Source organism: Mercurialis annua, linkage group LG2, assembly GCF_937616625.2.
Source record: "Mercurialis annua linkage group LG2, ddMerAnnu1.2, whole genome shotgun sequence".
NCBI lineage: Eukaryota > Viridiplantae > Streptophyta > Magnoliopsida > Malpighiales > Euphorbiaceae > Mercurialis > Mercurialis annua.
In genome coordinates this window covers 43,747,692-43,768,487 of record NC_065571.1, presented here as the reverse complement: position 1 = coordinate 43,768,487, position 20,796 = coordinate 43,747,692, and the positions used below count along the sequence as shown (strand labels likewise).

The 20,796-nt window shown below is 33.9% G+C and overlaps 2 protein-coding genes across 2 annotated transcripts; both read left to right on the top strand.

The window, feature by feature from the left end:
• Positions 1-519: 519 nt before the first annotated feature.
• On the top strand, positions 520-3,498 carry LOC126667436 (uncharacterized). Its single transcript, XM_050360412.2, has 7 exons — positions 520-803; positions 1,083-1,287; positions 1,378-1,614; positions 1,697-1,940; positions 2,057-2,161; positions 2,253-2,435; positions 2,708-3,498. The coding sequence occupies exons 1-7, from the start codon at positions 572-574 to the stop codon at positions 3,392-3,394; spliced, it is 1,893 nt and encodes a 630-aa protein (XP_050216369.1). The 5' UTR covers positions 520-571; the 3' UTR covers positions 3,395-3,498.
• A 4,277-nt stretch (positions 3,499-7,775) lies between these two features.
• Positions 7,776-20,695, top strand: LOC126666655 (lysine-specific demethylase JMJ25-like). Its single transcript, XM_050359490.2, has 13 exons — positions 7,776-8,261; positions 8,337-8,452; positions 9,108-9,204; positions 9,312-9,456; positions 9,794-9,857; positions 9,980-10,718; positions 11,861-12,190; positions 14,137-14,445; positions 18,726-18,798; positions 18,885-18,970; positions 19,141-19,260; positions 19,817-19,890; positions 20,254-20,695. The coding sequence occupies exons 1-13, from the start codon at positions 8,088-8,090 to the stop codon at positions 20,303-20,305; spliced, it is 2,379 nt and encodes a 792-aa protein (XP_050215447.1). The 5' UTR covers positions 7,776-8,087; the 3' UTR covers positions 20,306-20,695.
• Positions 20,696-20,796: the final 101 nt, after the last annotated feature.

Below are 20,796 nucleotides of genomic sequence, written 5' to 3'. Positions count from 1 at the left end.
CAGACTTTTACAAAAAAAAAAATAACGCCTCACAAATTTGGTAGCAGTTTTCATATTAAGACCATGTTTCTCTGGTGCAATATAATAAAATAGATATTTGTTAAACAATTATATAACATATTTTACTCAAATTAGTGAAAAAAATGCTGAAACTGGATAAACATGGACAAAAATATCTTTTACTTTTTCCCCATGCCAACTAATTTCTAATTAATATTGACTTAAATCCCATATACTACCAATATTTACCCAATATCATTGCTAGAATTGTCAAAAAAACCGAATTTATTTAGATAAGACCATATTATATTTAGACCAAATTAACTGTGGCAAAACTAGAATGGTTAAAAATTAGAGGCAACAAGCACATTCGGAGGGTAAATAATGTACGTGGTCACATAACGGATTAACTCAAAAGAAAATGATCTTAAAAATAGCAATTCTTCTTCCATATTTGCCTCACTATATATATAATTTTCCCCATAATTATTTTTTTAAATAAAACCCATTTATTTTATCTTTTAGCTTGCATGCAAATATTGTTTTGTTGATTGAGAGAAATTGTAAAAAGATGATGGAAAAGAGTAAGTTAGTGGGGTTGATAGGGTTTGTATATTTGGTTTGTTGGTCGAGTATAGCTGAGGCTAATAATGAATATCTAAAATACAAAGATCCAAAGCAACCACTTGGTGTTAGGATAAAGGATTTAATGAAGAGGATGAGTCTTGCTGAGAAAATTGGCCAAATGACCCAAGTTGAACGAGCTAATATCACTGCTGACATTATTCAGACCAACTTCATTGGTATTCCTTTCATTAACTTTATGTCTATCTTTGGAAAATTCAATTTAGTTCGATTTGAATCATGCATTAAAAAAAAAAAACGAACGATAAATTTAATTTAGTTCGATTTGACATTAAAAACTATGTAGTTCACCTTGAATACATATTGAGTTTAAAAGATCAAGTTGAACTAAAAAATCAGCTGAACGGTTTGATTGGAAATATTTAAAACATGTTATCTCAAAATTTGGATGTATGTATATGTTTATAAGCATGGTATTTTGTGGCAATAAAATGCAGGGAGTTTGCTTAGTGGGGGAGGGAGTGTGCCTGGTCCTCAAGCTACCCCGCAGCAATGGGTGGATATGGTGAATAATTTTCAGAAAGGAGCTCTCGCAACTCGCCTCGGAATACCTATGATTTATGGAATTGATGCTGTTCATGGCCACAACAATGTTTTCAATGCCACCATTTTTCCTCATAATATTGGCCTTGGTGTAACTAGGTACCTGGCTACATATATCTTATTTCTCAAGAAACACCAAAATCTAACATTTTTGGTTCTTTGATTTGATAATTTTGCTTTATCTGCTAGGGACCCTAATCTTGTGAAGAGGATCGGGGCCGCAACTGCACTTGAAGTTCGCGCTACAGGCATTCCGTATGCTTTCGCACCATGCATCGCGGTGTGTAGAGATCCACGATGGGGTCGGTGCTACGAAAGCTACAGTGAAGACCATTCCATCGTCCAAATGATGACTGAGATCATCCCTGGTTTACAAGGAGATCTTCCTCCCAATGCTACTATTGGAAATCCTTACGTCAACGGCAAGTAAGAATCCACAAATAGATTTATATATTCACATTTTGAAAGTTTATGAATTGAAACGACTAGATTATTTGTTTTTGTGTAGAGACAAAGTGGCAGCTTGTGCGAAACATTTTGTTGGTGATGGAGGCACAGTGAAGGGAATTGATGAGAATAACACAGTCACCGATATGCATAATTTATTTAGTGTTCATATGCCTGCTTACTATAACTCAATTATCAAAGGCGTTTCAACTATCATGGCATCTTATTCCAGCATCAATGGAGTTAAAATGCATGCGAATGGCAAATTAATTTCTGGTTTCCTCAAGAACACATTAAATTTTAAGGTAAACTCATTTTCTTAGGGTGATTGATGCTTAGGTTTAGCGTACTTTTTCCAATTTGCAGCCTGGTTACCGAAATTTAAAACGTTACAAATTGATTACCGTACTATATTTTGCAGGGATTTGTGATCTCCGATTGGCAAGGAATAGACAGGATTACTGATCCACCACATTCAAACTATACTTACTCAGTTCTCACTTCGATCATGGCCGGTGTTGACATGGTAATTTCATTGTTTCTTCCTTGTTTGATTAATTTAATTAGTTCTTAATTAGAAAATTAAAAATGAGATGATTTTGTATTCAATTTATCAGGTAATGGTTCCATACGACTATAACGAGTTTATTAATGAAGTGACAACTCTTGTAAATCTTAACGCCATTCCAATGAGCCGCATTGATGATGCAGTCAAGAGAATTTTGAGAGTTAAATTCTCCATGGGTCTTTTTGAGAACCCTCTTTCAGATTATACCTTTGCTCATAAGGTTGGGTGTCAGGTATGCCAAAATTACACTTGTTTTCAAGAAAGCTAAATGAATTCGAGTCGAGTTTTGAATTTTAAATTTTAAACTCGAATTGAGCTCGAGGGATTAGAAATATTAAAAATTATTGAACTTTTACTTAATTTTAATAAGGTATTCGAGTTTTTTTTTTTTTTTTTAAGATTAATGAATTAAATTTGCTGATCACTGGTTGATACTTTAATGAAATCTAATAAAAAAAACTGATGTAAATTTTGTTCTTAATAAAAATGTTTTATTTTGTACAGGAGCATAGAGAGATAGCTAGAGAAGCCGTAAGGAAATCAGCTGTGCTACTGAAAAATGGGAAAACTGCAACTACCCCTTTGCTCCCCCTCCCAAAGAAAGCAGGCAAGATTCTCGTCGCCGGCACTCACGCCGACAACTTGGGCTTCCAGTGCGGTGGTTGGACAATCGAATGGCAAGGACTCACCGGAAACAATCTGACTGCAGGAACAACTATCCTGAAAGGCATTCAGGCAGCGGTTGATCCCACCACCCAAGTAGTATTCAGCGAGAATCCTGACGCTAACTCGGTACAATCAGGAGATTACTCATTCGCCATAGTGGTAGTTGGTGAACCTCCATACGCAGAATTTAACGGAGACAACACCAACCTTACTCTACCAGCACCCGGACCTGCGATCATAAACAATGTCTGCGGTGCAGTCAAGTGTGTCGTCGTCGTTCTTTCCGGAAGACCTCTTGTTATCGAGGAGTATGTTCCGTCCATGGATGCTCTCGTCGCGGCTTGGCTTCCTGGAACGGAAGGCCAGGGTGTTGCCGATGTTCTTTTTGGTGATTTTGGATTCACTGGCAAATTGGCTACCACATGGTTTAGGAGAGTTGATCAGCTTCCAATGAATGTTGGAGATTCCACGTATGATCCGCTGTTTCCTTTCGGATTTGGCCTTCTGACTAACCCTATTCACTGAGTCTATGTATTTCAGTTGTAATAACAATCTCTCAATTCATATGTTTTCACATCATTTTTTACTATTTCATGGGAAACAAAAGAATGCCTTCTTTCTAAGTATATTGATTTGATACGCTATGCTGCTTCCTATTCTTGGATAACAGACACTTACAAGATGAACGTAATTACAATATTGATACATGATGTGAAGTTCTAACCAACAATCAATATCCATAGGTCTAAGCACAAGTATATCTTAAATCTTACTCTTATAATAAAATTCATATAATGCTACAGTGTTCAAATTGAGATAATTTTAAATGGTAAAAGGTATTGACAAGTCCCTAAAACTAGAGCTAGGAATATCTAATATTTTAGAAAAAAAGTATACTTTAGTTAAGGGAGAAGAGAGTAAAGTAAAATATTAATTTTTAAAGTAAAGTAAAAGAAATGAATGCATGGTAAAACAAGGTAAAGGTTATGCTTAAACCATCATATCTGAAAAAATAATAAAGTAAAATACGGATTTATCAAAAAAAATTAGTTGAAAATAAATTTGGTGAGTTGGCATATGAGGGTTGAGAAGAGTTGAAAAAAATTTCTTAATCGGTTGTCGCTTGTTCGGGTAATTGTCCGTTTGTGGCATATGTCTTTGTTCTTCATCGGATATTGCTTGTGTGCGTATGCTCTCTTCCATATTTGATATTATCTCGTATTCGGTTTAATAAGTGATTTGAAACATGACTGGTCGACCTTTTACCGCTTGTTAAAGACTTCCGAAATCTGAAAACGAATCTGAACATCAAGAATTCGTTTTTAGGAAAATCAGTCATTTTTCATAGACATCGCCAAATGATGGATCCTGTAAAAGATCGCCATGTCTATGAAGTCGCTCCAAGTTCATCTTCTTTTGAATCGCTCCATAATAAACTTGATATATACCAATAAGGTTAGATAAGATTCTTGGTTCAAAATCCACTCCAATGATTAAGTTAGTATCATTCTCCATATAAAAATAATATATAAAAAAGATAATAGAACTTAATTTATTATAATAATAAATTGACATCAACTCTAATGATTAAGTTAGTATCAATCTCCATATACAAAAATAATATTTAAAAGAGATAATAGAACTTAACTTATTATAATAATAAATTGACATGCCATAAAAATTTGTTGAGTTAACTTCCTTATAAACTAATAATGTGAGAATTTATAATATAAAGACGTCATGTGATATTTTATCATATTGCATTAATAATAATAATAATAAAACAAAAGGTACAAAAAAATCTTCGTAATTTTTACAAAAGTATAAATCAGCTCTTTTACTTTTTTAGAATATAGTTAAGTCCTCTTTGTTTTCCAAATAAAACAAATAACCTCTTTCATCCAGTATCATTATAAATACTCGTTAATGGCTAACATGTCTCTAATAATTATATAGGAAAAAAGTTCAAAAATAATTTTAATGTTTAAAATATTTACCGAAAATGTGAGAGGGTAAGTCTCCCAAAAGCAAATTTAAAGAGTTTATTTGTTCGATTTTAAAATAACAAGGATTTAATTGTTCAATTTTAAAAACACAAGAATTTAATTGTGCCAAAAAAAAATAAAAAAATTGATATGTACTTTTAAGAAAAAATTGAAGGTTTTTTTGTACCTTCTGCCTAATAATAATAATCAACTAAACTTAATTTGTATAGAATATATTTAAAGTTTAAAGTTCAAAGACATAAGTTGATTTCGGTTGGAATTTTAAGGATTAAAGTGAATCTTTTTTCTATTAAGCAATTTTTTTTTTCAAAGATAGATCTATTGATGAATATAACAATATAAGAGTGAAAGTCATATGACAATAATTTTTTATATGATCTTTCAAGATTAAGCAACCAATAAAAGGCAACAAACGTGATACAAGCAAAATTAAAAAGAAGTCTAATCATGGATTCCGCAAACTTAACACAACGATAAACCGTCGGACGGGGAGTTCGACCTTCTTCTTCCGATGAGACGGAAAATCCGCTTGAACCGTTGAAGCGTAGTATTTTTGCCAACCAACTATCTTCATCATCTAGATCTATAAAGTTAAAAGTCATAAACCTCCCAATTTTTAGATCTACAAAAACTTGACTTTGAAGAACGATCAAACACTAAAAATTCTTTGTAGATCTAAAAAATCAAAGCAAAAGAGGTGGTAAAGACCTTTAAATTTATTACAACATGATAAAATAAAATAAACCCCACTCAAAATTAAAATTTTTAACAAAGATTTATTGAAATAAAGAGTAGATCTATACTACTTAGTAATATGGGCGGAGAGAAAATGATTTTCCGGCTAGCCGGAAAGATCATCTTCTCCCACCCTCAAAAAGATGGAGAAAATGGAAGTTTTTTTCTAGAGAGAAGTGAGAGTACAAAAATATTAGAGAGAGATTTGTTTTTTTCTATTAAGCAATTTAAGCTAGCAAGGGAAATTTGTTTTTCAGCTCCTACACCTAGACCTGGCAATTTTAGACACAACACGATTAAATGATATGACACAACACGAAGTTAAACGGGTTTAGGTTTGATGTAAATGTGTTTGGGTCATAAACAGATCAACCCGTTTATGACATGATTAATTTCGTGTCTAAACAGGTTATACACGCCTAACCCGTTTAAACACGTTTAAACACGATTAACTAATTTTAATTAAATATTGTTTATTTTTATAGTTTAAATATTATTAAATTCTTAATTTTAATTAAATTTTATATATCATATATAATTAAAATAATATTTATCTCAAAATATAATAATAATTCTTTTAGTATTATATTAAATAAAGTTAAAAAAGTATTTAAATAATTACATAGGTTTAAATGTGTCACTTTAAACGGGTTAATTTGTTAACACATTTAGATACACGTGTTTATACGTGTCGTGTCGTGTAACCCGTGTAATGTTCGTGTCGTGTTTGGATTTTGTATATCAAACCCGTTTAATAATCGTGTCGTGTTCGTATTTAGACTAATCGTGTTCGAGTCTAAACGGATCTGACCTGTTTATGACCCGCAGACACGAATTGCCAGGTCTACCTACACCATATATGTTGTCTTATTTCTCTGAATCCTTTTACTATGAACAGTGACTCTTACACAATCTTCTTTCCCTGAACAACGAAATACTTTGCCAGATCATAACTCATCCAACGACGATAAATGTGCAAAGTAAAATTTATTTTGTGAAAGACAAAATATATGTAGAAAGCACATGATTTTAAAGATTGAAAATTAAAATTTTAAAATGTTTCACAGTTATTGGAAGCGATGCTAATGTTAGCATCACCACAGACGATGAAGGGGTTTTGGATGGCGATGGTGTTACTGTCAAAAATAAAAATATGAAGGTGATTAATGGGACTGTGGCTTTCAAGGGGAATTTTAATAAGTTTCATGGAAAATTCATGGACCAGGTCCAGGTAACCGAAGTCCCGGAACCAGAATTGAAATTTTAAATGTAAAATTTAAAAATCTAACATTTTAAACCCCTACTAACCTTTGGTTCGTTTCCCTATTTATCCTCTATAGTCAGTCAGTAGTCATTTCCTTACTGACTCTGCACCTACCACTATCCCTTACACACTAATTTCTCTTAGTTTACCATCACACATCACATCACTTATCACCATCCCTATTTATAGCTAAACCAGCTGGTTTCAACACTTTTTTGGGCAGTGTCAAACCAAAACGGTGGCCAGGCTAAACTAAGAGATTATTATAAGTTAGTAGAATTTTTCAAGAGGGCGGGAAAGAAAGGAAGTGATCAATTTATCTCACAAAACTTAGGCACCGTTTGAATTGAAAAATTACGAGTGATCAAAATTCACTGAGTTTATACAATATATAAATTTCACCAATTCAGATATCGTCGAAATTTGCCATCTTTCAAAACATTTACTCCCTCCGTTCCAATAGAGTTGTCCACTTTGCCTTTATCACATAGTTTAAGAAAAGCAATCATTATTTATAGTTTTTGTAAAATTTTCCTTACTTTTCTTGTCATACCCCTATTTAATGTAGGGTCCACTTGCAATTTATTTTTATTAGTGGACTTTAAATAGGGGTAATGTAGGAAAATTAAGTGAAAAGTTAGTTACTTTTTGAAAGTAGACAAGAGTTTTGGGACAAAAAAAATTCTCAAAGTGGACAACTCTATTGGGACGGAGGGAGTATTTGATTTTCCTCCTAAAATTAAAATTCATAATATTTTTATACACGATGAATTGTTAAAATATTTTATTATTCTAAAATTATCATTATAAATACATTTATTTTTAAATTCTATCAAGACCACAGCATCATTCAATTCATTCAGGACTGCTACTCATATTTTTTCCTATTCGCTTCCTGTCTTTCTGTATTTTCACATCGAGAATTCTTTGCAGATAAAAAGATGTCGAAAGGACTTCTAACTTTGCAAATGAATCCTTCTACATCCATGGGTTTTATTAAGTTAATGATTTTAAAATTCTTAAATGGGAACAATGTTTAAAAGCGCCAGTTAATTTGACGTGGGAATTAATAAAATCCATTAAACCCGCCCCCTGGTTTTCCTTTCCCAATCCAAAAATTCTTTCTAATATTACAACTTCTGCTCTGTCATTTGCTTATGAAATAAAAAAAAACCTAACATTGCTCTCTCTAGTTTCCTGCTAAATCAAAATAATGGAGAATAGTGTGGTCCAAGTTAAGCCCTTAGTCTCCAAGAAGCGTGGCCGGGAAGGCAAACAAGAAGTTACAGATGGTGCGGAAACAGGGCAAGTTAATCGAACTGGAAATGTCGACGGAGATAATCTGAAAAAAGACGCAATCAAAGTTAAACCTAAGCGAAGTAAACAGGTAATTTTGTTTCTTGACTGTTGTTGTAGATTGTTTTCAAATTGTTCTCCGCTGTCTAACCTTTTGAGTTTGCAGTACACGGAAGAGTTTTGCTTAATGTGCCATCAATGTCAGAGGAGTGACAAGGAGAGGATCGTTCGTTGCCGAAATTGCAAGACCAAGCGATACTGCGTTTCATGTTTGAAGAACTGGTATAATATATAACAATTTTGTAGCTTTACATAATCATTATATATGATGCTAACAATTTTACACCATACATATTTTGATTAATTGGTCCCTAAACTACATTTTTTCACTTTCTGGTCTCTGAACTCAGGAAAAACTGTCTCCAAGTCCTTCGATGGATCTCTATTAGAAATTCCATTAGTTTTTTTTTGGAAACTCAGATAAATCTTCATAAAGATGAAACCGGAACAGACGTAAGAAATTCGGGGAAGTTTGAGAACCAATCACAATGACCTGACAAGGAACGAGCATTACGCGCTAAACAGTGGGCACCTAGATTCGCAGACCGCCTTACATAAATAGAAGATAAATTAGAGAAATGTTTCACTAGATAAATGCAATCATCGATCAACACCTCGCTATTACTGTTACCTTTCCTGCGGATGTCAACAACGATTAGTTATATACTATTTTTGTGACAATGCCTGTAGTTTGCCTTGTTTTGATGTTGTTATTGTTCCCTTTTTTACCATACTATGAATAGTTTAACTTAATATGGATTTGCTAGAATTTGGGGTTAAATGTTACTTTTACATAATTTTTGTAAGATTCATTGGCTAATAGTTGATTCCTTTAACTGTACTTCATGGTAATAAAGTCATTTTGTTGTTTTTCTAGGTATCCTAAGATGTCGGAGGAAGAAGTTGCCAAGGCTTGTCCATATTGTCTTAAAAACTGCAATTGTAAAGCTTGCTTGCGTGATACTCCAAAAGAAGTTAGTGCTTCCACCATGCAATATGTTCATGGGTGTTTATAGTATATGTGCTAGTAATCATTAATTTAGCATGTATTTTGTCCCCTCCCCACGGTTACTGTTTGCAGCGTCTGAATCGTCTACGAGATCTGAAAGTTGATGAAGATAAGAAAGTAATGCACTGTAAGTATTTAGTCCAAGCCCTTCTTCCCTTCCTGAGGCAATTAGATGAAGAACAATTAATGGAGAAAGATATTGAAGCTAGGGCAAAAGGTAATTTGGCTTGTATCAATTACGTTTCCAACTTAGCAGCTCCATCTTAGTTTGGATTCCAAAACGCTTGCAATACCTTTTTAATTTATTTATCTATCTATCTATCCCTTTAGATGTAAAAGCTTTGCCACACTTATTTCTTACAAATTCATTTCTCTTTAGAAAAAATATTGTATATTATTAGAAGTATGCTTTCATTTGGAACTTGTTTTGGATAAGCAGGTGGATGCCTGTTCATTTGAGGTTTTTTGTGGATGCGTTCTTGGAAGATTTTTGGCATGTGTCTGATATGTCAGTTTTTGATATTTGTTAAAAGACTTCATTCATGTTTGTGCAGGTTTGTCCCCTGCAGATATAACGATACAAAATGCTGATTGTCCTAACAATGAGCGCATCTACTGGTAAGTCTTTTGCCTCCTAAAGGTGTCAGGTTCCATCTTGTTTTCCTGTAACTTATGTGAGGAATGCAGTTAAATCATGTTTAGCATTCTGTATCCCCTCCTTACACCCCATTTTTTTGCAGCGACAGCTGTAGAACCTCTATCTTTGATTATCACAGAAGCTGTACCAACTGCTTTTCTGATATCTGCCTTGTCTGTTGCCGAGAGATCCGCCATGGACATCTACAGAGAAGTGACCAGGAAGTAGTTATGGAGTATATTGATAGAGGGTTTGAATATTTGCATGGTGAAAAAGGGATACATAAGAAAACAGATAAATTACTATCCGGAAATGAATCTGTGAACCATGAGTCAAGTTCAGGATGGAAAGCAAACGAGGATGGAAGCATTGCTTGTCGGTGTGGTATTGGCTATTTAGAATTGAAATCTTTGTTCTCAGGAAATTGGGTATCAGATATATTGAAGAGAGAGGAAGTTGTTAAAAAAAGAAGAGAGGAAGATGTTAGACATGATTGTGAACTTGACCTGGTTAAAATTCCGTCAAAGCAATGCGCGTGTTTTAATTCCCGCAGAGATGTTGACATAGGGAATAGTCAATTGTTAAAAGCAGCATCTCGGGAGGATACCAATGACAATTTTCTGTACAATCCGATGGCCATAAGTATTAAAGAGGAGGATTTGACCCATTTCCAATACCATTGGATGAGAGCTGAGCCTGTGATTGTTAGCAATGTTCTCGAAACTGCAACTGGCTTGAGTTGGGAGCCTATGGTCATGTGGCGTGCCTTCCGCCAGTTAAGTCATGAAAATTATGACAGACTTATGGATGTCAAAGCTATCGACTGCTTGGATTGGTGTGAGGTCAGTATGGCCTGTTATTTGGCACACTTTGATACATTTATTTGCCTGGTTTAATGTTTGTATTTACTTTTGTTCTTATTTTCTCATGTTCACCAAGTGTACTGATGTACAGTTTTTAAGCTAACACTAAGACTAAAATCTTCTTATGGTTTGTTATGCTAATATGGAACTGTTATTTGCATGTTATAGCTTCAGGCTGTGTAATAATTATGGTAGGTCTACTTTTACAATGATATGCAATGGGCCCTTATGGTTGGTCTATCTATTCTTTTGTTTGATTTCTAGCATTAGATTCCAACCAAATCCAGCTTAATTGGAACTAGTTTAGGTAGGATTCTGACTGCAATCTATCATTGTTTTTTTTATATATATTTTAGTTGTGGATTGCTATAGCTTGTTTAAAGGCTTTCTTCATTGGGAGTTCATGAATGGAAGTTCTGGAAGTCTTTATACGTGATAGGTTGAAGCGTAAGATAAAAGACATTCAATGCTGATTATCAATTAATTTTGTCAAGTGCTGATCAAATGGCTGCAATCCCCTGGGAGCCTCATGAAATGCACGAAACCCTAATGAAATGCTGGGTTAAATAGGCGTGCTAGTTTTGTTCTTAAATTTGATGCTTGTATCTAAGCCTCTTTTTATTGAATATCAAACTGTATCACCATATTGATGGAACTATTTATATCATATCATTCACATGGAGTAACTTTCTTTTTTTTGTCGGTTCAGTCATAAGCCATAGCTCTCTAGGAGCTGTTTATATTGCACTAATACAAGTGTGCCATCTTTGGTGGGATAAAAGAATGATGCATAATGGAATTGAGAAAAACCAAGTTGCTTGTGTTAGTATCAGTAAGCATGTGTTGCTTGGTTTGTGATTACTATTCTAATAGCTTGACCCAATACCTTCTTAATTTCTCATGCTAATGGAATTTGTTACTTTTTTTATTTAAATTAGAAAATAGATGCTTTAGCTTGCAATATAACTCTCCAAACCCATCTTTAGAGGCTTTTTGTACATAATTATTTTCTTGAGAAACTTGTATTCTTATTTCTATACATTAACTTGTATGTACTTCTATTGAATTGTCACCGGAAAGTACAAGCTATTTAGTGATTCTAAGTTCTTGGTAACATGCAGGTAGATATTAATGTTCACAAATTTTTTGATGGATACTTGACTGGGCGTCTTGACAAAGAGGACTGGCCTCAAATACTGAAATTGAAAGATTGGCCTTCTTCTACTATGTTTGATGAACTTTTGCCCCGACATGGTGCTGAGTTTATTCTTTGTTTGCCTTTTAAAGAGTATACACATCCTGAGAATGGACCTTTGAACCTTGCTGTTAGATTGCCCAAGGGCTCTTTGAAGCCAGATATGGGGCCAAAGACATATATTGCCTATGGACGCACTCAAGAACTTGGGCGTGGAGATTCTGTGACGAAGCTTCACTGTGACATGTCAGATGCGGTGTGTATAACTTTTCCTTTTCCTTTTCTCTTCTTAAGTTTTTTCTTAGAAATTAAGATGGATTTATAATAACTTGTTGGAAAATTCTGCATTTGTGTTCATGTGTAATGTCTGCCACTGTAAGACAATGAATGAGATTAACTGAGCTAGATAGAGACAACTAAATTGCTCAGGTGGGCTCTTAAATATGTAGCTCAGTCATTTGCAAAGATGGTCTAGGATCAACATTTTCATTAGTCAAAACATCTCTGTACACTTCTTATTGCAATCTAGTAAGACATTTTAAAAAACTAAGTTATAATAGGCGGGCTGGGCTATGTTTATTATCTGACAATTTCTATATTTGAAGGTAAGAAGATAAATTCCTTTTCCTGATTTGTTATATTCCAGTGATTGATTGTGGCATAATATCTCCCTGTCGTATTCTTAACTTCTATTGTGATTTTTATTTTTGTTACTATAGTAATTAATTGGATCAAGATCCTCTCAAGTTGATTGAACATGACCTATCATGTTCAATCAATCTACACCATTCATTACAAAATGAATGGTGTATGTTGAAAAGTATAAAATATGTTAAGTTAATCTACACCATTCATTTTGTAATGAATGGTGTAGATTGATTGAACATAATAGGTCATGTTCGATCAACTTGAGAGGATCCCAATCCTAATTAGTTAGCCTCCTGAGGTTTTCTTATAGTGAATTTATATGCATAAAAGGTTTATGGTTTCTACCTCCTCACATCAAGTGGTGGAATTCGATTGTTCTTGATTGTCAATAATATGCTGTCTCTTTTCTTATGACTATATGTTATGCTTGATTTGGTATGGAAGTCCTTTTCTTAATGGACAATTGGCATGTCCTTGGCTAGTGTGATTATTTCTTTCATTAGCCTTTTGCAGTTCCAGGTATGACGTATGATGTTTTTGAAATGCCTGCTGTGTTCTAAATTTTTTTTGCTGTATATATGTCAGGAAGAATTCCTTTTGTTGCATTTGTTGTTCTAAGAGACTATACTGGCCATTAGAAAATATAGGTTATGTAGAAGCATTATGATTTTTTTGAGTATCTTTGTTGGCTTGACTGTAGCCCTTTGACTTTATTGAAGATAATTTGAAGGATACGATTATGATCAAACTAGGATTGTTACCAGATGTTGTGATGTAACCTATTTTTATGTTTAGTCGACTTGCTGAAACAAATTTGTAAAATAAATCTGCACAAATTAGAACTTGCAATTTTTTTGATTCCTGTTGGGTTTGCAATTTATGGCGTGTTTAGGTGGTGTTCTTTTAATATTAGAATTGTACTTCCTCTATGCTGCGTCTGTCTTGATAAAGTTTTGTCATATTAGAATGATAGCTTTGTTGGGTGTATAAGTTTCTATCACAAATGAAACTTGCAAAAAATATAAACTAGATATGACTGTTTTAAGTAATATCTGGCAGTTCTCAAAAAAAAAAGAAAAGTAATATCTGAAAAGAATAGTAACATCAACTAGTTGTGATTTCTATTTCAAAATTCAGCACCAAATAATTTTGTTTCACTTTTTCGAATTTCTTTTGGACTTATGGTATTGAAAAGTCAGTTAAGGAAAATAATTATTGATTGAACTAAAACATTTCTGTCAAAGTAACTAGTAAGTATTTCCAAAATTACATCATGAGTTTCAAACTTTTACGTTCTACTATGAAGAGCTCTTTTTGTTTATTCAGTCCTTTTATATTTATTTACATGAAGAGGTAAAATCTCTTTTGGAATCTTTTATTCAGTATTTGCCCTTGTCTTGATAAAGGGTAATTTAACAGTAAAAGAAAATATTTTTTTATGACGGTGAGCTTCTAGTAGCTGCTCAGTTATACTTTAATTGTTAATCTGTTAGAATCACATTTTGTTTTTCTATTCATTAACCATCTGGTTTATGCTAAAATTGTCCGTTTCAGGTAAATGTGTTAACACATACAGCTGAAGTGATCCTTAAACCTGAGGAAGTTGCTGCTACAAAAAGACTTAAAGAAAAGCACAGGAAGCAAGACCTTCGAGAACTTTATGGTAGCAATCAGGTTTCGGAAGAAGACGCTGATGCTGAAATGCATAAAGTTTGTGTTGGCACTTCAATTGACAAAGAGAGGCCAGACGAGGGAGGTGCTGTTTGGGATATCTTTCGGAGAGAAGATGTTCCTAAGTTGCAGGAATATCTTAACAAGCACTTCAAAGAGTTTAGGCACATTCACTGTTGCCCATTGCAGAAGGTAAGTATGAGCTAAAAATACAATCTGGCTATGTCTACTTTTTTCCACGTGGACTATGTGTTTAGATCATTGGAGTAACAGTTCATAGTTTTGAATACTAGATGTTAGATAACATAGCGCCTGACATATACATATGACATCCGGCCCTCCAATTTGTTACTGTAATTTCCGATTCACAATGAAATACGTCAAAATTGCCGAAACAGTTGTTACAGCTCATTCTTCACAGTGCAACGGCTGTGCAGAAAAGGAAACTAGGAGGGATTTGGGCATATTTAGGCATTAGATCTAATGGGCTCCGTGTTCTTTGAACCATTAGCAAATAATGGACATAATAAAGGAGTAAGGAACAGTAGTAAAGGTCATTCATTAAGGTTTAATTAATCTCTTAAAACTATTTGAACTTTACCCTATGATTTTTTGTTTGGATCATCAACTATTATACGTCACTGCTATTATTCATTTTTTAATAAACTATGTTAATCCAATATTATGCATTTGTTATTTTTTCATTATGATATTCTGTTGATTTCTTTGTTTGGTGTTACCTTGAGTATTTTTACTCTCTTTATCCAAGAAACTTCACTGCAGCGTCAGCAGATTGCTCCAGTTCTCTAACACTCTCACCAATTCCATTATTTCAAAATTACGGCTGTCTGCCCCTAAAAAAGAGCCGTGGCTAGGAGAGTTTTTTTGTAAATATCAGAGGTTATGGAGTTTCAAGCAGGAGGAGAAAAACTCCAAAATAAAAAAAATTGAACTACGTGTTTACTCTAAAGGACACTTTCATCACTTTACCAGAGAATATCTTGCAGTTCTGCAAGGTTAATTATCGACTCCATCAAACCTTCCAAGTTCAGGTGCATCAGATTCTATTGTTGATAATCTAATTAATCTTAGAAGAGGAGTTAGAAGTTGTACAGAACACCCTATTTCCACTTTTCTATCCTATCATAAATCTTCCAAAACGCATAAGATACTTATTTCTAATTTCACTAATCAATTACTAATTTGTGCTTAGGAATATACAGGAATCTCTTAGTCACTTGGATTGGAAGATGACAATTTTAGAAGAGATGAATGCCCTGAAAAAAGAAAAACTTAGAAGATAGCTGAATTACCAAAAGAACTTTGGGCTGTTAGTGGGTGTTTACAACACCAATACTAGACTGATGGAAGTATCGAGAGATAAAAGTCATCCTTGGTTGCAAAATGATTTACCCAATTATTTTGGTTTGATACCATGAAACTTTAGTTCTACTAGCGAAAATTAACTCAATCAAGGCTCTCACATACATTCCATTTGGGCCGGCCAAATTCAAATTATGTGAATAAACAAGGCTCTCATATCATGTTAGATTTATCTATCACACAATTTGAATTTGACCTGGTCCACGTGAGATGTGTGTGAGATGCGTGAGGGGGGATTGGTTGCTTGGCCCGGACACATTACATGTGAGGGGGAGTGTTGAAGTGGAAGTATCCCACATTGGTTGTGTGTGTGAATGGACAATGTGTTTAAATATTGATTGGGCATCTCCACTTCACACCAATTGATTTTCAGATAGAATCTAACACGTGATGTGTGAGGGGGAATTGGTTGCTCTGCTCGGCCATGCTACCCGTGAAGGGGAGTGTTGAAGTGGGATAATCCCACATTGGTTACTCCTTCCTCGGATGTATGTCGGTTGAAAAGGTCCTTTTATGGCTTGAAACATACCCCTTGAGCTTGGTTTGATAAGTTTTGATGTACTTTACTAAATTTTTCTTTGTAGGGTCAATATGATTCTTCCTTATTTTTGTGCAAGACCGCTAGTGGACTTGTGTTGCTTCTAGTTTATGTGATGATATTGTTATTCCAGGGACTGATTTTTATAATATTTCTTGGGTCTAGAAGTGAAATCTACTTCCACGGGTACTTTTCTGCATCAATACAAGTATACTCAAGAGTTGATTAAACTGGGAGGTCTTCAAGAAAGAATTTTGTCCAAACTCCCATGGAAATGAATGTAAAATTTCATAAGGATGAAGGAGAGCTTTTACTCGATTCCTTTTTTTATCGACAATTAGTTGGCAGCCTGAACTATTTGACCGTCACTAGACAAGATATTGCTTTTGCAGTTCAGCAAGTCAGCCAGTTTATGCAGACTCCCCGTCATCCACACTTGGCAGCTGTCGGGCGCATTGTTAGGTACTTTAGGGGTACTTCTAATTGAGGTCTTGATTTTCATGTTGCATCACCAATTCAGTTAGTGGCTTAATAGTGATGTTGATTGGGCGGGTTGTGTGAATACCCGTCGCTGAGTCACTAGTTGGTGTATGTTTCTTGGGAGTGCTCTTATTTCGTGGAAAAGCAAGAAACAAACTTGGGTGTGTATATCTTCAATCGAATCCGAGTATAATACTAGTGCTATACAAATTGCTGCCAATCTGGCCTTCTATGAGCGTACCAATCACATTGAAGTTGATTGTCATTACAGTCGTTGAGGCATATGACAAAAATCCTTACTCTACCTCCTATATCTACATAAGTTCACTGTCGATGTCTTCATCAAGGCTTGTCTCGACCTCGACATCATGCTTCTTGATGAGCCAACAACAATTCGTGGATTCAACAGATTCTTTCTATATCTACTATCCTTAATTTACAGATTATTTCTAAATTTGTTTTCCCCGATTTACGTACGTATTAGTTCCTTTGTTAGATTAATTGTTATAACTATATATGCACATATGTACTAGCCAATATATAAAGTCACCGTGTATAGCAGCCCTGATTTCTATTTAATGAAATTCTCACAAGAGTGAGAGGCATTCAGCCATTTTGACATTTATGGCCTCAAACAATCGCTTAGGGCTTGGTTTGAACACTTTGGGAGAGTAGTAAAAGGCTATGGCTATACGCAAAGTCAAGCAGATTATGCAATGTTTTCCAAATATTCTGAAGAAGGTTAAATTGTTGTCCTAATTGTTTATGTGCATGACATTATTTTAGCAAACTTAAAAGTTATTGCTCAAGGTATATGTGAAATTCTCTAAATGAATAGATTACCTGAAAAATTTAAGGTTACAAAGTGTCTTCCTATGAAGGTTTTCTGCAACAATAAAATCGCTATAGCAATAGCACGTAACCCGGTATTACTTGATACAAAACATGTAGAGGTTGACAAAGAGACATGTCTCATTTGTATGCCTTATATTCCAACAGAAGAATATGTTGTTGATTTTCTCACTAAAGGACTATTAAAGAAGCAATTTGACAAACTAGTGAAGTTGGCTATGGAAGATATATGAAACCTGAAATTTGGCTAGCAGTATTTCTTTGTTTGTAGAGATATGTTTCCTTTTTATCTTTTTTAAATTCTATATTTAAAGTCGTTTTGCCAGCCATCAATAGGAAATTTTTTTCAGTTCCTTCGAAATCTATATGGTATCAAAGTGGTTGTCGCTTTCTTAGTTTCCTTATTGCCTTCCTTGGATGTCTAGTTGTTGCTGCTCTGTGATCAAATTTCAATTTCAGGAAAAGTTTCAGTTTCAAGTGATAACCGGGTATCAAATTACGTTGCACTTGAGGGGGTGTCAAGAAATCCCACATTGTTAAAATAATAAGAATTAATAGTTTATTATGGTGAGGTACCAACCATCCAAATAACCAATTCTAGTTATTGTAGTCATGGTTGACTATAAACCTATCTATCTGTCCCTTAAGATAAAAAACATTTCACAAAAATTTAAAATTTAGTTAATTTCAGTTAATATATTCATTTTTCCTTTTAAATTTTAAAGTGAATTATTAATGATTCACTTTTAATTTTATTGCACTTATTTATAGCTCATTTAGAGTATATTTTTAAAAGATCATATATTAAAATTACAAGTGAATTAATCTATGATTAATAAATCAAGATGTAGTTTAATGCTTATATGATAAAACTATAAGGAATTTTGATAATTTTATCTTTAACTAATATTACAATTAATAATTTTTAATTTTAATGGGACACTGGAAGTAATAACTTTTCCTATTTTCAAGGGACAGGGAGAGTAATCTATTTGATGGCCATGGATATGTTTTTTGTCTTTAAAACTCTCCTGAATCTTGCACCTTTGATAAATAATGAATTATGCCATGTACATTTTATCTTAAGGACAAGTCAAGTGTAAGTGATGACTTTCAATAGATGATGCAATTATGTTTACATTGATGATTATCTGCAAGTCTTGTGTTGTGGTTGCAGTTGCCTTGTTGCCTAAGTTTGTCTCTGTTTTTTGTGATGTAGATTGTTCATCCTATTCATGATCAGACCATGTATTTGACTCTAGAGCATAAGAGAAAGCTGAAAGAGGAATATGGTTATCTATCTCATCTTTCATTGTTAGATTTCCTTTTCTGGTTCTCTGATGAGGTTATAGTGCGTACTTTTTACACATTGATGCAGGCATTGAGCCGTGGACATTTATCCAAAAACTCGGCGATGCAGTCTTTATTCCTGCAGGCTGTCCACATCAAGTGAGAAACTTAAAGGTGAATAGTTTTTTTTTGTGGAAACTTTACGTATTTAGAAAATGTAATGGAGTGATCATGTTTTCATGTTTAAGCTTAATTAACTCCGTAACTTAATTTTTATAATCCATAGGCTTGCCCAGCAGAACTATCTTTCAATGACTAATGATCACGTTTTCATAATTTTGTAGTCGTGTATAAAGGTAGCAATGGACTTTGTTTCCCCAGAAAATGTCGGTGAGTGTATCCGTTTGACTGAGGAATTCCGTTTACTGCCCCAAAATCATTTAGCCAAAGAGGACAAGTTGGAGGTATAGCCTGTCTCACAAACTATACTACTCTATGTCACATTTATTTATGTCTTATTACATAGTTTCCACTTGAAGTTTTTAAATGGTGTAAATTTAATGGCAAAAACAGTAGAGGCAGTGGGGTAAGTTGCTTTAATTTTTTTGAATATTCTTTTTTCTGTGCATCTTTATCTTTTTCTTTCTTTCACTTATTTCCTACCAAGGTTAGTAATTTAAAATCTGCTATATATCATAGATGTAATTGTGCTGCATATTACATTTCTTTTTTATATAATTCAAATATATCACAATATAAGCTCAATTATTTAGATTGGACCAATACTTGAATTGTCCTTTTTCTCTCTTGCCATCAAGCTGTTACACAACATACCATATCTTGAATAAAAAAAAAAACATATCGTATCTTGAATGTTCTGCTTCCAGGATCATATTACCAAAATAACTTTTTCCATTCTTTTCATTATTGTTAGAAAAATTTGCTAGACATTGCATCATAGCCATCAAAACGTTGTTTGTTTTGAGCATGTGTTAACTTGTTATATGGTTGTTGGAACAGGTTAAGAAAATGTGTCTGCATGCTTTGGAATGGGCCTTTGATGTTTTGGAGGGTATTGAAGTTGAAGTTGAAGAGTGAGTATTTAATGAATTTGTTGGCTGCTTCACTTATTAAATTTGCTCTGTCAATTCCACAAGGCATAGCTTTTAATTTGAGATATCTTATTTTTCTTTGTTCATAGAGTATGATGCATAGTAATCGGAAAACGAAATCATGCCTTGATGGCTAAACTCTTATTATAGGGACTACGGGGAGATATTTTAATTGTATGAGTACAACTTAAAGCTGCATGACTCTTAAACTAGAATTGAGCGTGCACACAGTTCATTTTTCTCGTGTTACTGGCTCATTTGTGATTCATCTAATCCTTAGTTGCAGGAGGATATGATCTCTTTCCATTGATTTTGCTGATTTGAGTTGTGAATTTTCGTTTTCAGGAAAAAAACTGAGGAAAAGAAATCCAAGAGAAGAGGTAAAAGAAAGGCATAATTTGGTGGTGTAGCATTCACGTAAGACCAGCAAATGCCAAAAATGATCCCAGTGGCTATATATTTTGGTCTGTTTGGTAGGATTATTTTGCTAAATTTGTGACTTGTGCTGTATATATCATCAATCTTATTGCAACATCTCATCGTGCATTCTGTTCTGTCTACTTTCAGACGGTAGCACAAGGGTTTCCATTTGTCTTTGGGACTGATATGTAATGTTTTTCTTATCTATTGTTATCTATAGCCACATGCATTTTAACGCATCAAATTGGTTAACCACTCACCGAAATGTATCCGGACTTAATAACGATGAATTGCTTAACCTAGTTTATAGTTTAGTTGAATTGATTTCGTTTGACTTTGTTCATACTGAACTCTATGCCTTTTACAACTGTTTTTTCCTTCAAAAAAAGTAAAAGGTAAAGTAATGATTTTGAAAATGCAATGACACGCAACATCGGACATGATTTGGCTTTTTCAAACAATCATTAA